Source organism: Euleptes europaea, chromosome 20 (genome assembly GCF_029931775.1).
Source record: "Euleptes europaea isolate rEulEur1 chromosome 20, rEulEur1.hap1, whole genome shotgun sequence".
Lineage (NCBI taxonomy): Eukaryota > Metazoa > Chordata > Lepidosauria > Squamata > Sphaerodactylidae > Euleptes > Euleptes europaea.
In genome coordinates this window covers 5,857,823-5,872,944 of record NC_079331.1, presented here as the reverse complement: position 1 = coordinate 5,872,944, position 15,122 = coordinate 5,857,823, and the positions used below count along the sequence as shown (strand labels likewise).

At 50.8% G+C, this 15,122-nt stretch overlaps 1 protein-coding gene across 1 annotated transcript in view; it reads left to right on the top strand.

The window, feature by feature from the left end:
• The first annotated feature begins 3,501 nt into the window (after window positions 1–3,501).
• The window catches only part of ULK3 (unc-51 like kinase 3), a 36,108-nt gene continuing 24,487 nt past the window's right edge, over window positions 3,502–15,122 (top strand). Inside the window, exons 1-8 of the mRNA XM_056866050.1 lie at window positions 3,502–3,603; window positions 8,237–8,377; window positions 9,552–9,672; window positions 10,535–10,639; window positions 11,370–11,513; window positions 12,681–12,763; window positions 12,883–13,038; window positions 13,901–14,006. Of these exons, the coding sequence (XP_056722028.1) occupies window positions 3,502–3,603; window positions 8,237–8,377; window positions 9,552–9,672; window positions 10,535–10,639; window positions 11,370–11,513; window positions 12,681–12,763; window positions 12,883–13,038; window positions 13,901–14,006 (958 nt within the window). The remainder of the gene's footprint in view (window positions 3,604–8,236; window positions 8,378–9,551; window positions 9,673–10,534; window positions 10,640–11,369; window positions 11,514–12,680; window positions 12,764–12,882; window positions 13,039–13,900; window positions 14,007–15,122) is intronic.

Genomic DNA, 15,122 nt, shown 5'->3' with positions numbered 1-15,122 from the left:
GTGGTTTCTAGTGACGCATTCTCCGGGGATCCAGACAGCGGGGGAAGGAAGCACCTTGGAGGGGAAAAAAGGATGATTACCTTTGAGCGATCCGATTCGATTTTTTTTATTTTTACTTGTTGGCAATAATCTAGTGCTGATTTTGGTTGCTACTGTCAATTCCACTTTCCAAAGACTCTCTTCTTTAGTTGCTCTTCGAACCCCCTAGGGAGCCAGGGATTCTGGGATACAAGGAAGACGCATCCGTGAGAGGATGTCATTGCCGTTAACTGAAGTCTTTCGTTTCCTCAAGGCGGGCTCACAAGAACCTTTTATTCAGCTTCCAGTGGCCACATTCGGTCTTAGCTAGCCAGGGCCCGCCTCAAGGGACACCTATCCTGAAACCACCCTGCGGTGTGAGCGCAATTCATGCCAAGCTCACCGATGGATTTCCCTGTAGCGAACAAACGCCTGTGTGGATTTCACATCCCCCAGGGGAATTTGAGAGGTGGGGAGATATCGCCCACCCCCCATCATCACAAATCCCTGGAATTAATACTTTTAGTATCTTTCTCAGTGGGCGTGGGATGTGGAAAATGCTCTCTTCCCCACGCACGTGCACTTTGCGGGAGTGGAGTACATGGATGGAAAGGCAGGTCGTATTTCCTGATAGGTTGGGGTGGGAACACCCCTGTATTAAAGGTGGTAGGAAAGGGGGATGAGCAGTGGCAATAATTTGACACGATGGAGGAGTTTCAAGAAACATCGTGCCACGTATGAGGGAGATCCAGGATCTGTGCTATAACTCAAGCGGCTGCTTCCAGAGCTATAGAAATGCCTCGAGGTTAAGTCTTGAGATTTATTTAGATCAGTGGGCACTTAAGGACGGGGAAAAGAGTACCCAAATTAGCCACTTACGTGACCTGAAGTGGGGTTGCCAACCTCCAGGTCATGCCCAGAGACCTCCCCGGGAGCATTCTGTCTCATAGCCCGCGTGAACAAATCAGTTTCCAGAAGCAAGAGCGAAACATTGCTTGAACCTGCTTCTCGGCGCGCCTCTTAGGGAAACCTGGATGGCTAGCATTAGCAGGCCCTATACAGTCTGTTGTCTTCCTTAGCCGTGCTCCTTAAACTGATCCGAAAGGCACGCAAAGATCTGCCATGCGATAGGCTGGCTGCTGCCTTTAGTAGATTATTAAGCACGTTCTGGGAAATATGGCAGTCCTCGACTTCTGCTCCTTGAGAGGATCTAGTGTCTCTTCTTAAACGGTAGCGTCCTTGACTGTTCCCGAGCCTTCCTTGTGAGGTTTCCTGTAGCCCAGTACATCCCAGGGCGGGATCTTTTTTTGGCCTCGTCGTCTCTCTCGAATGTACGCAATGATGGCAGGACTTGAGATTTTTACAGGGGGAAAAATTCTCCCCCTTCTCGGGTGTACTTTTCCACCTCTGATTTTTCTCCCTTCCCCCCACAATGTAAAAATGTATATGTCAAAACTTTTGTGCTTAAATACGAAATAAAGATGACAGACGGTTAGTAAACACTTTGTGGGTTTCCTTTCTTTAAAAAATAAATAACCTCTGTGCGGTGAAACCGTGGGTCAGTCCTCAAGACCAGCCCGTGAATTGAAAGGGACTTCTCCCCCCCCTTTTTTTACCAACCTTTAAGTTACCTGTTCCCTGGATCCAGAGTTGAAATGGCCCTGAGAGATGAGTAACAGGTTGTTAACAGCAATCTGTTAAATTTTGAAGTTTTCAACAGTCCCAAAAAAGGCCACGCTTTGATTTTAAGAGAAAGAGGGTGCCTCTATATTTATAGGTCGCGGCCCTATTTTTTTCCCCTTAAGCGCCCAAAGAAGGGGTTCTTCATTCTCACGTGTCAGATGTTCCAAGCGGGGGTTCCCAGGGGTCGTGTGAACCCGTCCTGCAGCCACAGTTTTATTTAAGAGAAAGGAGGCGCCTCTATATTTATAGGTTGCGGCCCTATTTTTATTTAAGCTCCCAAAGAAAGGTCCTTCGTTTTCACAAAAAAACAGCCCTGCAGGATCAGACCCAGGTCCAGCAGTCTGTTCACACAGTGGCCCGGCCAGGTGCCTCTAGGAAGCCCCCAAACAAGACGACTCCAGCAGCACCATCCTGCCTGTGTTCCCCAGCACCTAATGCAATAGGCCTGCTCCTCTGATCCTGGAGAGAATAGGTGTGCATCATGACTAGTATCCATTTTGACTAGTAGCCATGGATAGCCCTCTCCTCCACGAACATGTCCATTCCCCTCTTAAAGCCTTCTAAGCTGGCAGCCATCACCACATCCTGGGGCAGGGAGAGAAAGAGAGAGAGAAAGAGAGAGAAAGAAAGAAAGAAAGAGAAAGAAAGAGAGAAAGAAAGAAAAAGAAATAAAAGCCCTGCTGGATCAGACCCAGGCCCATCAAGCCCAGCAATCTGTTCACACAGAGGCCCGGCCAGGTGCCTCCAGGAAGCCCCCAAACAAGACAACTTCAGCAGTATTGTCCTGCCTGTGTTCCCCAGCACCTAATACAATAGGCATGCTCCTCTGATCCTGGAGAGAATAGGGATGCATCGTGGCTAGTATTCATTGTGACTAGTAGCCATGGATAGCCCTCTCCTCCACGAACATGTCCATTCCCCTCTTAAAGCCTTCCAAGTTGGCAGCCATCACCACATCCTGGGGCAGGGAGAGAGAGAAAGAAAGAGAGAGAGAGAGAGAGAGAGAAAGAAAGAAAGAAAGAAAGAAAGAAAGAAAGAAAGAAAGAAAGAAAGAGAAAAAGAAAGAAAGAAAAAGAGGGAGGGAGGGAGGGAGGGAAGGGAAAGAAAGGGAAAGAGAAAGCGAGAAAGAAAGAGAGAAAGAAAGAGAGAAAGAAAGAAAAAGAAAGAAAAAGCGAGCCATGCTGGATCTGACTAAGGTCCTTTCAAGTCCAGCAGTCTCTTCACACAGTGGCCCACAAGCAAGACGACTACAGCAGCAGCATCCTGCCTGTGTTCCAAAGCACCTGATACAACAGGCCCATCAAGCCCAGCAGTCTGTTCACACAGAGGCCCGGCCAGGTGCCTCCAGGAAGCCCCCAAACAAGGCCCTGGAGTCAACAGGTCTGCATCATGACTAGCATCCATGGATAACCCTTTCCTCCACGAACATGTCCACCCCCATCTTCAAGCCTTCCAAGCGGGCAGCCATCCCCACCTCCTGGGGCAGGGAGTCCCACAAGTTAACTCTGCGTTGTGTAAAAAACAAAAAATGCTTCCTTTTCTCGGTTTTGAATCTGTCCCCCTCCAGCTGCAGCAGAGGACCCCGTGCTCTAGTATGATGGGAGAGGGAGGAAAGCTTCTCCCTGTCCGCTCTCTCCATACCATGCTGCTAGTTCCCCCGGGCTGCCGCTTGGTGGCGCCGGAGAGCTCTCCCCGCCCCTTGCGGGCCCTTGAAGCCGCCGAGCAGGAAGCGGCGCCCTGCCTTGCACGCTCCCCCGGCCAGGCAGGCAGGCTCGGCCCACCCTGCAGGGGGGGCGGCGCATGGCGGGGGCCGGCTGGGCCCCTCCGCGCCTGGAGGACTTCATCCTGACCGAGCGGCTGGGCAGCGGCACCTACGCCACCGTCTTCAAAGCCTACCGGAAAGTAAGGGCGAGGGGGGGGGGCGGATCCAGGCCTTGGGGTGGGGTTGGGGGGAGAGCTGGGGGTGGGGGGCGTCGCTGCAAAGGAAAGGGCCGGGGAGGGGGCGTCGCCGGGGAGCTCCCGCAGCGGCTCGGTGGAGCCTCCCTGTCCAGGGGCAGTGTATCTCTGGGTGCAAGTTGCGAAGCTGCCTTCTACTGAATCAAATCCACAGCTTTTTTTTTTGTTTTTTTTTTTTGTTAGTCTTTAAGGTGCTACTGGACTCTTGCCCTTTTCTACTTCTAGAATCAGACCCTTGGGTCCATCAAAGTCAGGGTTGTCTGCTCAGACCGGCAGCGGCTCTCCAGGGTCTCAGGAAGGGGTCTTTCATATCACCTACCTGCCTAGTCCCTTTAACTGGAGATGCCAGGGATTGAACCTGGGACCTTCTGCATGCCAAGCAGAGGCTCCAGCACTGAGCCATGGCCCCTCCCAATCAGCATTGTCTATGATTGACGGCTGCTCTCCAGGGTCTCAGGCAGAGGCCTTTACATCACGTACTTGCTAACTGGAGATGCCGGGGATTGAACCTGGGACCTTCTGCATGCCAAGCAGAGGCTCTGCCGCTGAGCCAGGGACTCTCAGATCAAGGTCTCTTCCATTACCTACTGCCTGCTCCTTTTAACTGGAGATGCTGTGGATTGAACCTGGGGCCTTCTGCATGCCAAGCAGATGAACACATGACACTGCCTTCTACTGACTCAGACCCTCGGTCCATCAAAGTCAGTATTGTCTACTCTGACAGGCAGCGGTTCTCCAGGGTCTCGGGCAGGGGTCTTTGACATCACCTCCTTGCCTGGTCCCTTTAACTGGAGATGCCGGGGATTGAACCTGGGACCTTCTGCATGCCAAACAGAGGCTCTGCCACTGAGCCACGGCCCCTCCCAATCAGCATTGTCTATGATTGACGGCAGCTCTCCAGGGTCTCAGGCAGAGGTCTTTACATCACCTCCTTGCCTGAGACCCTTTAACTGGAGATGCCGGGGATTGAACCGGGGACCTTCTGCATGCCAAGCAGAGGCTCTACCACTAGAGCCACGGCCCCTCCGCATTGGAGGGGGCTAACAAGGGTTACCTGATCTGCACGGCCCAGGCTAGCCTGATCTCGCCCGATCTCAGGGCCGGCCCTGGTTGGTACTTGGATGGGAGACCGCCGAGGAAGTCCAGGGTCGCTGTGCAGAGGCAGGCAATGGCAAAGCCCCCTCTGAACGTCTCTTGCCTTGAAAACCCAGCTGGGTTTCTGGGTTATGATTTACAACGAACTGAGGTTGATAGTGCAACAAAATATCCCTAAAACACCGGAAATGATGTTGTTCAGTATAATACCAGACTCTGTAGTGACTCAGAGATCATTTTTTGATACATGCCACTATTGCTGCGAGACGGGTCTATGCAATGAAATGGAAAACATCTGGAATACCAGATAAGACCATTTGGATAGAAAATGATGGAACTGGCTGAAATGGCAAAACTTACCGCATTAGTAAACCAAAAAGAAAATGCTGAATTTGTGGAAGAATGGGAGGCATGGACAACATACTGTGTAAATGAACTTAATTTGAGAAACATTAAGGGATATGTTTTGACCTAATTCAAATTTTTTGAAGCAATTAAGAGACTAATGTTAAAAAGTAGAGTTTAAGAGAACGATAAAGGTGGTTTATTACAATGAATTAGACACTAAATGCAAAGAGAGAAACAAGAGTATCAAATGGACAGGGTGGGGGGGAGAGGGGAAGTCAACTATATATATTTGTTTAAAGATAAGATAGAAATTGTTTATAGTATATTCTGTATGAATGGAATGATACAATAGAATGTGAACTAGTTTGAAAAATAATTTAAAAAAATAATTTAAAAAAGAAAACCCAGCTGGGTTGCCCTGTTCCTGGAGGTATGGGAGTGGAGCCTAGGGAGGAATCTGAGCAGGGTATAATTCCATGCAGTCCACACTTCAAAGTAGTTATTTCCTTTGGAGATCTTTGAAAATTGGAGATCTCCTCCAGGCACCACCTGGGGGTTGGCAACCCAGGTAGTAGTAGTAGGTGGTTTTGGAGAGCGGTGGTTTGGAGCAGTGGACTCTGATCTGGAGAACCGGGTTTGATTCCCCCACTCCTCCACAGGAGCTGTGGAGGCTAATCTGGTGAACGAGATTTGTTTCCCTGGTCCTCCACATGAAGCCAGCTGGGTGACCTTGGGGTAGTCACAGCTCTCTCAGCCCCACCTACCTCACAGGGTGTCTGTTGTGGGCAGGGGAAGGGGAGGTGATTGTAAGCCGGTTTGGTTCTTCCTTAAGTGGTAGAGAAAGTCGCCATATAAAAACCAACTCTTCTTTTTTGGGGTGGGGGAAGCAAAGTATTCTGGTTATTAGTTTAGTACATTTTTATCCAACTCTTCCACCTCCCTAGGCATGTTTTCCTGGCACCGCCATTATGATCCTTCAGATGCCAGGCTAAGTTGGCCTTGTTTGCCCGAGAAATTGACAGCAGTCTACCTGGTCTAGTCCATTTTTATCCCGCCCTTCCTCCAAGGCGGTGTAGATGGCCCCATTTCCCCCTCACAGCTACCCTGTGAGGTAGGTTTGGTGAGAGTGCGTCTGGCCCAAAGTTGGTCTGCAAGCAGAGTGAGGATTCGAACCCAGGTCTCCCAGATTCTAGCCACCCACTACGGCAAGGGGTGTGTGTGTTTTAGTCTGGCTGTCCAAGACTTAAGTCTCAGATTTTATTCTCAGAACAACTGTACCCTTCTAAGTCACCAGTGACTGTTATGACAAGAGAGGATTTGAACTCAGGTCTCCCTATTTTTTTTTACTTTATTTATATCCTAGTTTTCTCCCCAACAAAAGTGGTTTGCATCCTCCTCTCCTCCGTTTTTATCCTCACAACAACCATGCGAGGTAGGCCAGGCTGCGAGTGCGCAGCGAGTCTAAGGTCACCCGGCCAGCTTCCACGGCAGAGTGCTGGGATTCTAACCCAGATCCTAGTCCGATGCTCTAACCACCACGCTGTGCTCCAGACAGCAAGTCACTTCTTCCCCTTTTAAGAACCGGGGATCCCTCTACGTGGTCCAAGTAACGCCTTAAGAGATCCCGAGTTAATGAATTATAGACATAGGTATAGTTAATGAATTATAGATTAATAGAGTGTTAATAAATGAATATAATGATAGATTTTTAAATACTGTCACAATACCGCTCCGGAAGTCCAAGGGTGGAGGGCACGAAGGTGGGTGATGGAGATTTGGGCACTATATATTTTATAAAGGACAGTTGATAATGTATTAGCAATGGATGTACCGGTAATAGTGCTCTTTGTGTGATTTTGTATTTTTTTTTGTATTGTATTATGATTTTATTTTTTTTGTTTTATTTTTTGTTTATTCATAAAAAGCAATAAAAAAATTATAAAATAAAGAGAGAGAGATCCCGAGAATGCAGTTCTTCGTTGCGCATGTAAAATGCATCAGTGGTCGCCGGAGATTGTAGGGGGTGGGGTGGGGGGAATCCTAATTCTGAAGTTGAGTGGCAGCAATTTGAGATATGATCAGAAACAGGATACTTGGCAGGTCTGCATGCAGGTGAGCTGGGCGGGGCGAAAATTAACATCTTGCTTCCCTTAGCGTAAAATTAGGGCGGGGTGCGACATATGGAATGATCATAACAAGAACCCCTTCTATGCCGAAAAAACAATTATTTAACAGGACCCGGACCGCATTGATTTTGTGCGCGCGCATCCGGACGGGTTTGTTCCAGTAGAACAGGCCTTGATTGGGAAAATTAAAATAAGACAATTAAAAAGGCAGGGGGGAGTGGGTGCAAAGCTGGGGAAAGCCAGGCGGCAGAGGTGGAACCGTGTTTGGCCTGGGGGGAAGGTGTGGTTGTGCAAAGTGGGGAAACAGTTTTTTTTGGGGGGGAGCCGAGGGGAATTGTGGGGTGCAGGTGTGCAAAGGGTGCGTTCAAGCTTTGGCAAGGATCATGAAAACCCGGTGAGTCTCAGAAAGGTAGCCGTCGCAGGTCCTAGCAGAAGGTCGACTGTTTCTCCAGGTGCCGAGTCAGCTCTTCAGCAAGAGGTTGCAAGTTCCACGGTGTGGAAAACTGACCTGTCCAGATAGATTTGAGCCCAGTAGTGCCTTAGAGACCAACAAAATATTCGGGGCAGGAGCTTTCGAGAGTCAAAGCTCGCTGTGGCTCAGTGGCAGAGCATCCGCTTGGCATGCAGGAGGTCCCGGGTTCAATCTCCGGCATCTCCAATTAAAGGGACCAGGCGAGTAGGTGATGTGAAAGACCCCTGCCTGAGACCCTGGAGAGCCGCTGCCGGTCTGAGTAGACAATACTGACTTTGATGGACCGAGGGCCTGATTCAGTAGAAGGCAGCTTCGGGTGTTCATCCGATACGCAAGAGGTGGTATCTGACGAAGGGAGCTTTGATTCTCGAAAGCTCATACCCTAAATGTTTTGCTGGTCTCTAAGGTGCAACTGGACCTCGAACCTAGGTCTTCTACAGACCAGTTCAGCTGTCCTCTGAAACTGATCTGTTTCGATCTATCATGATCTTCTGTAATGCTCCAGTTTGAGGCTGTTTTCCTTTTTTGGGGAGGGTAGAAGAATGCCCGGGAAGTGGTGGCCATCAAGTGCGTCAGCAAGAAGACCCTCAACAAGGCATCCGTGGAGAACCTGTTGACGGAAATCGAGATCCTGAAGACCGTTCGCCATCCGCACATTGTGGAGCTGAAGGACTTCCAGGTGAGGAGCGGTGTGTGTGTATGTGTGGGGGGGGTTCATGTTCTAGACAGATGAGAACCTTAATCCTCCACCTCGAGAAGAAGAAGAGTTGGTTTTGATATGGCAACTTTCTCTTCCTCTTAAGAAAGAATCAAACGGGCTTACAATCACCTTCCCCTCCCCACAACAGACACCCTGCGAGGTGGGTGGGGCTGAGAGAGCCGTGACTAGCCCAGCTGGCTTCGTGTGTAGGAGTGGGGAAACCAACCCGGGTCGTCAGATTAAAGCCCGCTGCTCATGTGGAGGAGCGGGGAATCAAACCCGGTTCTCCAGATTAGACTCCATCGCTCCAAACCACCGCTCTTAACCACTACACCACCCTGGCTCTCTAGAAGTTGCAAGCTTGGAGGGAACGCCAGCTCGCATGTAACGGATCGAACCTAACCCAGCATCATTTGCATCTGGACTGGGTCAGGGCAACTTGGCTACCAAGTCAGAGGGACCTTGCCTCCTTGTATTTTAACAGAGTAAAAATACATGCAAAACAGAGTTAAAATACATAGTGTTGGTTTGGATGGAGGGATCGTTGAGGGAATGCCAGACAAAACCAAAATGGCTTCGCCCACTGGGGGAAGACGACAACGGAGGGGGACAGACAAATTTCCCAACTTGTCTTGGTTCCTCCAGCCATGCCGCTTCAGGCCAGGCCTGTAGAGCGAAGCCATTTGCAAATCCTGAACAGGCTCCAATATTCCTAATTGTGTCCATTAATCCTCATACAAGGAACCATAGAATCATGGAGCTGGAAGGTACCACCAGGGTCATCTCGTCCAACCCCCTGCACAATGCAGTAAATTCACAACTGCCTCCCCCCAACACCCCCAGTGACCCCTACTGCATGCCCAGAAGATGGCCAAGATGCCCTCTCCTCTCATCATCTGCTTAAGGTCATAGCATCATAGAAATAAGCAGAAATTTCCTTCCATCTGCTTAATTCTAAGGTTCTCAGTCTAACCCCGTAGATACACCTCTGTGTTGGTGAGGACTGTTTTCTAGCCCTCCATAAAGGGCAATAACGTATTGCAACAGCCCCATTATGTGCCAGCCGAAGTAGTAACATTACTTGGTGACGTCTGGAGGAGAGGGGGAAAGATCCCATTTCTGGCAAACCGGATGTGTTTTGTCTGCCTTGCAGTGGGACAAAGAAAACATCTACCTGATCATGGAGTTCTGCGCCGGGGGTGACCTGTCTCGCTTCATCCACACCCGAAGGATACTCCCCGAGAAGGTGGCTCGCATCTTCCTGCAGCAGCTTGGTAAGCAAGCGTGGGGTAGTGGTTAGAGCATCCGGCTAGGATCTGGGAGATCCAGATTCAAATTCCCGCTCTGCTATGGAAGCTCGTTGCTGGGGGACCTTGGGGCAGCCTGGGCTACCTCGCAGGGTGGTTGTAAGGATAAAATCGAGGACGATGTTGTAAGCTGCTTTGGATCCCCATTTGGGAGAAAAGTGGGGTATAAATGTATCTAAATGCCCTGACTTGGATAACCCAGGCTAGCCTGATCTCATCAGGTCTCAGGAGCTACGCAGGGTCGGCCCTGGTTAGTATTTGGATGGGAGACCACCAAGGAAGTGCAGGGTCGCGCCGCAGAGGCAGGCAGTGGCAAAACCACCTCTGAATGTCCCTTGCCTTGAAAACCCTAGGGTCGCCGACAAAAAAAAAATCTAAATAAATCAGCATTGAGTGGGGATTAGGAGGAATTGTGACCCTGGGCCCTTGTGTAGCGCGTGGAAAGTCCCCAGGTGAATCTTTGTGATCTCCGAGTGGGGGAAGAAAAAGGTCTTGCGGTTGGGAAGAATATTTTATCTGGCAAGAGCCGCTGGACAGGACTGGATACAACAGAGCGATTATCTGAGCCTTGGTGAGGGGATGGGGTGGGGGGAAGCGAAGGGACGGAATTAAATTGGAAATCTGAGACGGAAAGCAAACCTTTTGCCTTGGATTGGTGGCGACGGAAGATGTCAGAAGTGCCAGAGCAGCCTGCCTGCAAAGAGTCTGATGTTCACCTACAAAGATTTAAGGCAGGGAGACTCCTAGCAGGGCTTTGGTAAGGGATGTCGCTGCAGGGAGCGACGCCTTCCGATCCCGGTCTCAGCCCCTTTCCTCTTTCTCCAACTAGCGTGTGCCTTGAAGTTCCTCCACGACAGGAACATCTCCCATTTGGATCTCAAGCCTCAGAATATCCTGCTCAGCTCCCTTCACAAGCCTCATCTCAAACTGGCAGGTCAGTAAGGTTGTGGAAGGGGGAGGCGGGAGGCTCAGAGCCTCCACCGATGTCCTTTCCCGGCTGCCCCACTGCCAGATCTGTCCCTTCCTTCTTAGCCCTGCGTGTCCCGTGACATTTTAAAAAACAAACCCGTTCAGACATGTCCCAAAAGTATCCTCTCCTTTCATCACCATTCGTTTGTGAAACAAAGATTCGGCTCGCAGAAGATCGGCCGAGTGCTGGTGGTCTTTAGCAAATGTCGGTTTCACAAACCTGATGCTTTCTCCCGAGGAGACCTGGCTGGTACGCTGGCATTTCTTGCAGCGAGATTGCACTAGGGGAGAAGGGGAGGGGCCGTGGCTCAGTGGAAGAGCCTCGGCTTGTGTGCAGAAGGTCCCTGGTTCAATCCACGTCTTCTCCAATTAAAAAGGACCAGGCAGTAGGTCACATGAACGCATGAAGCTGCCTTATGCTGAATCAGGCCATCAAAGTCCATCAAAGTCAGTATTGTCTTCTCAGACCGGCAGCGGCTCTCCAGGGTCTCAGCTAGGGGTCTTTCACATCACCCACTTGTCTAGTCCCTTGATTGAATTAAACTGTGGTTTTGCGTGGCACCTGGACCATCCCAATAATATAAAACAAAACCACAGGTAAAAATGGCCCACGCTGCCTTAAAATTACCTGTATAAGACAGCTTGTAAAATGCTCCTTTGGGCTGGGGTTGTTCCTGTGTTTTTTTCCCGGCCAGATTTTGGATTTGCGCAGCACATGTCCCCGTGGGACGAGAAGCATGTGCTCAGGGGCTCGCCGCTCTACATGGCTCCGGAGATGGTGTGCAGCCGGCAGTACGACGCCCGTGTGGACCTGTGGTCGGTGGGGGTGATTCTCTATGGTAAGTCAGACAAGGGAAGGGATGGTTTCCAGGGGCTAGGCCGATCTCGTCGGGTCTCGGAAGCTAAGCAGGGTCGGCCCTGGTTACTGTTTGGATGGGAGACCTCCAAGGAAGTTCAGGGTCGTGACGCAGAGGCGGGCAATGGCAAACCACCTTTGAACGTCTCTTGCCTTGAAAACCCTATGGGGTTGCCGTAAGTCAGCTGTGACTTGATAGCCCTTTCCACCACCACCATGCACCAAGGGCAGTTGAGGCAAGGAAGCGGATTTTATTTTATTGGCCATCTTTCCTTTTGAGAACAGAGCAGTTTTTCTAACCCTGATTGGGACACCTAGTTCCTTTGTATGGCAAAGATCGGAGTTAAAATGCCAGAGCCCTTTTACAGTCACAAACCCTCTTGAACACATGAAGCTGCCTTATACTGAACCAGACCCTCGCTCCATCAAAGTCAGTATTGTCTAAGACCGGCAGCAGCTCTCCAGGGTCTCAGGCAGAGATCCTTCACATCACCTCCTTGCCTAGTCCCTTTAACTGGAGATGCAGGGGATTGAACCTGGGACCTTCTTCATGCCAAGCAGAGGCTCTACCACTGAGCCACGGCCCCTCCCCATGATGATTGTTGCTAACCATCCGGGTGGTGACAATTGGCCGTGCAGGTGCTGATTCTTACAGCTTCTCTAAGTCTCTCCCAGCTCTTAAGAGCGTAGTGTGGTGTCGTGGTTGCAGGGCTGGACTAGGATCTGGGAGACCCGGGTTCACTCTGCCGTGAAAGATCGTTGGGTGACCTTCGTTCCGTCACATGGCCTCGCCTACCTCGCAGGTGTGTTGTGAGGACGAAATAGAGGGGAGGAGAATTACAGAAGCCAGGTTGGGTCCCCATTGGGGACAAAGGTGGGGAGGGGCTGTGGCTCAGTGGTCGAGCATCTGCTTGGCATGCAGAAGGTCCGAGGGTTCAGTCCCCGGCATCTCCAGTTAAAGGGACTAGGTAAGTAGGTGGTGTGAAAGACCTCAGCCTGAGACCCTGGAGAGCTGCTACCGGTCTGAGTAGACAATACTGACTTTGATGGACCAAGGGGGGTCTGATTCGGTATGAGGCAGTTTCATATGTTCATGTGTAGAAATGAAGGAAATGAGAGTCTTGCCGTGGGTGTTTCTTTTCCATCCAAGAGGCCCTGTTCGGAAGACCCCCCTTCGCCTCAAAGTCGTTCACCGAGCTGGAGGACAAGATCCGCAGCGATCAGCCCATCGAGGTAAGCAGTCAGGGAGCTGGCCGAGGCTTTCGTTTAGCTCTGGAGTTGCTCATCAGGGGAGCCGTCGCCCGGTTTGGGCCCATGTCTCAGGTGCCCACCACTCTTCTTCTCGGCCCCAGCTCCCCACCCGCCCGTGGCTCTCGCTGGAGTGCCGGGACCTTCTCCAGCGCCTCCTGAAGCGGGACCCGCAGCAGCGCATCTCCTTCCAGGAGTTCTTCTCCCACCCTTTCGTCGACATGGAGCACATGCCCAGCGCTGACAGTCTGGACAAAGCAGTGAGTGCGAATGTTACCAGGGCCGGTCCTTTCCCATCCCTACTGCCTGGTCCCTTTAACTGGAGATGCTGGGGATTGAACCTGGGACCTTCTGCATGCCAAGCTGAGGCTCTTCCACTGAGCCAGGTCTCAGGCAGAGGTCTTTCTCATCACCTCCTTGTGTGGTCCCTTTAACTGGAGACACCCAGGATTGAACCTGGGACCTTCTGCATGCCAAGCGGAGGCTCTTCAACTGAGCCACGGCCCCTTCCCCAAGGGTACCCTTCTACTGAGAGGGTGGAGGGAGGCAGGCAAACCAGAGGTAATGCTCTGCTCTGGGAGAGTGGAGTTCCCACAAAGCCTGGAGGTCAATGTAGTGAATGTCCCTTTGTATTTTTACTCCGCCTTTCATGAACACATGAAGCTGCTTTATACTGAATCAGACCCTCGGTCCATCAAAGTCAGTATTGCCTGCTCAGACCACCAGCGGCTCTCCAGGGTCTCAGGCAAAGTCTTTCACATCACCTCCTTGCCTAGTCCCTTTAACAGGAGAGGCCAGGGATTGAACCTGGGACCTTCTGCATGCCGATGCTCTACCACTGAGCCACGGCCTCTGTCCAAGGCTCTCCAGGGTCTTTCACATCACCTCCTTGCCTGGTCCCTTAAATGGAGATGCCAGAGATTGAACCTGGGACCTTCTGCATGCCAAGCAGATGCTCTACCACTGAGCCACGGCCCTCCCCCTTCCTCGTGGTTCCAGATAGCTTACAATATTAGTTAAAAAAACATTGCCGTATAAAATGTCCCTATCCAACTGCCCAACACTGCTCTTGCTTTGGGGTACACTTTGCATTCCCTCTCCAGCTTTCTTTTCCCTTTGCAGGCTTCACTTGTAATGGAAGCCGTGAAGAAGGACCAAGAAGGCGATGCTCCAGCCGCCCTCTCGCTTTATTCGAAGGCCTTAGAATATTTCGTCCCTGCCTTACGCCGTGAGTGGTCTTGCCTTTTGTTCTTTCCAAGTTCCTGTCTCCTGCAGAGTAAGTAGAACAACCCTGGGAACCGCCAGAGTGGCTGAGACAGCCGCAGTTTGCCCTCTGATAAGTTGTGGGTTCTTCATGCTTGCTCTTCTTCAGTTCCTTGGGTCGAGGTTTGTTCTAGCCTGATCGAAGTGACGGTAGTGATTTTTCTGGATTTCAAAGTTGTGTTTCGGGTGGAGCTTCCACACCCAGTGGCTTAATAGATAAAACGACTTAAAATCACACCAGAAATCAGTGTGGAAACTAACCTACCAACACACAAGCTGCTCTTGGAGAACAGAGCTCGGACGTTCTCAAACTTACACACTCTATTCATACAAGGCCTATGAGGAAAGGTTGAAGGAGCTGGGTATGTTTAACCTGGGGAGAAGACTGAGAGGGGATATGATAACCATCTTCAAGTACTTGAAGGGCTGTCATATAGAGGAGGGTGCCGAGTTGTTTTCTGTTGCCCCAGAAGGTCAGACCAGAACCAACGGGTTGAAATTAAATCAGAAGAGTTTCCATCTAGACATCAGGAAGAATTTTCTAACAGAGCAGTTCCTCAGTGGAACCGGCTTCCTCGGGAGGTGGTGAGCTCTCCTTCCCTGGAGGTTTTTAAGAAGAGGCTAGATGGCCACCTGTCAGCAAAGCTGATTCTATGACCTTAGGCAGATGATGAGAGGGAGGGCACCTTGGCCATCTTCTGGACATGGAGTAGGGGTCACTGGGGGGGTGGGGGGGGAGGTAGTTGTGAATTTCCTGCATTGTGTAGGGGGTTGAACTAGATGACCCTGGTGGTCCCTTCCAACTCTATGATTCTATGAACACAGCAGTTAACAAATTCCTAGTGTGCACCGAACTACATCTTGTTGGGACACTTGAATTGGGCAAAATGCCAAGCTGCAGTTTGTTCTCTTGCCTGCAAACTGGGCTTCCCATAACTGTGGGAGGTGATTTTTCGACTGCTTTTAATGTTTTTATGCTCTGACCTGGATGGCCCAGGCTAGCCTGATCTCGTCAGATCTCGGAAGCTAAGCAGAGTCAGCCCTGATTATTTGGACGGGAGACCACCAAGGAAGTCCAGGG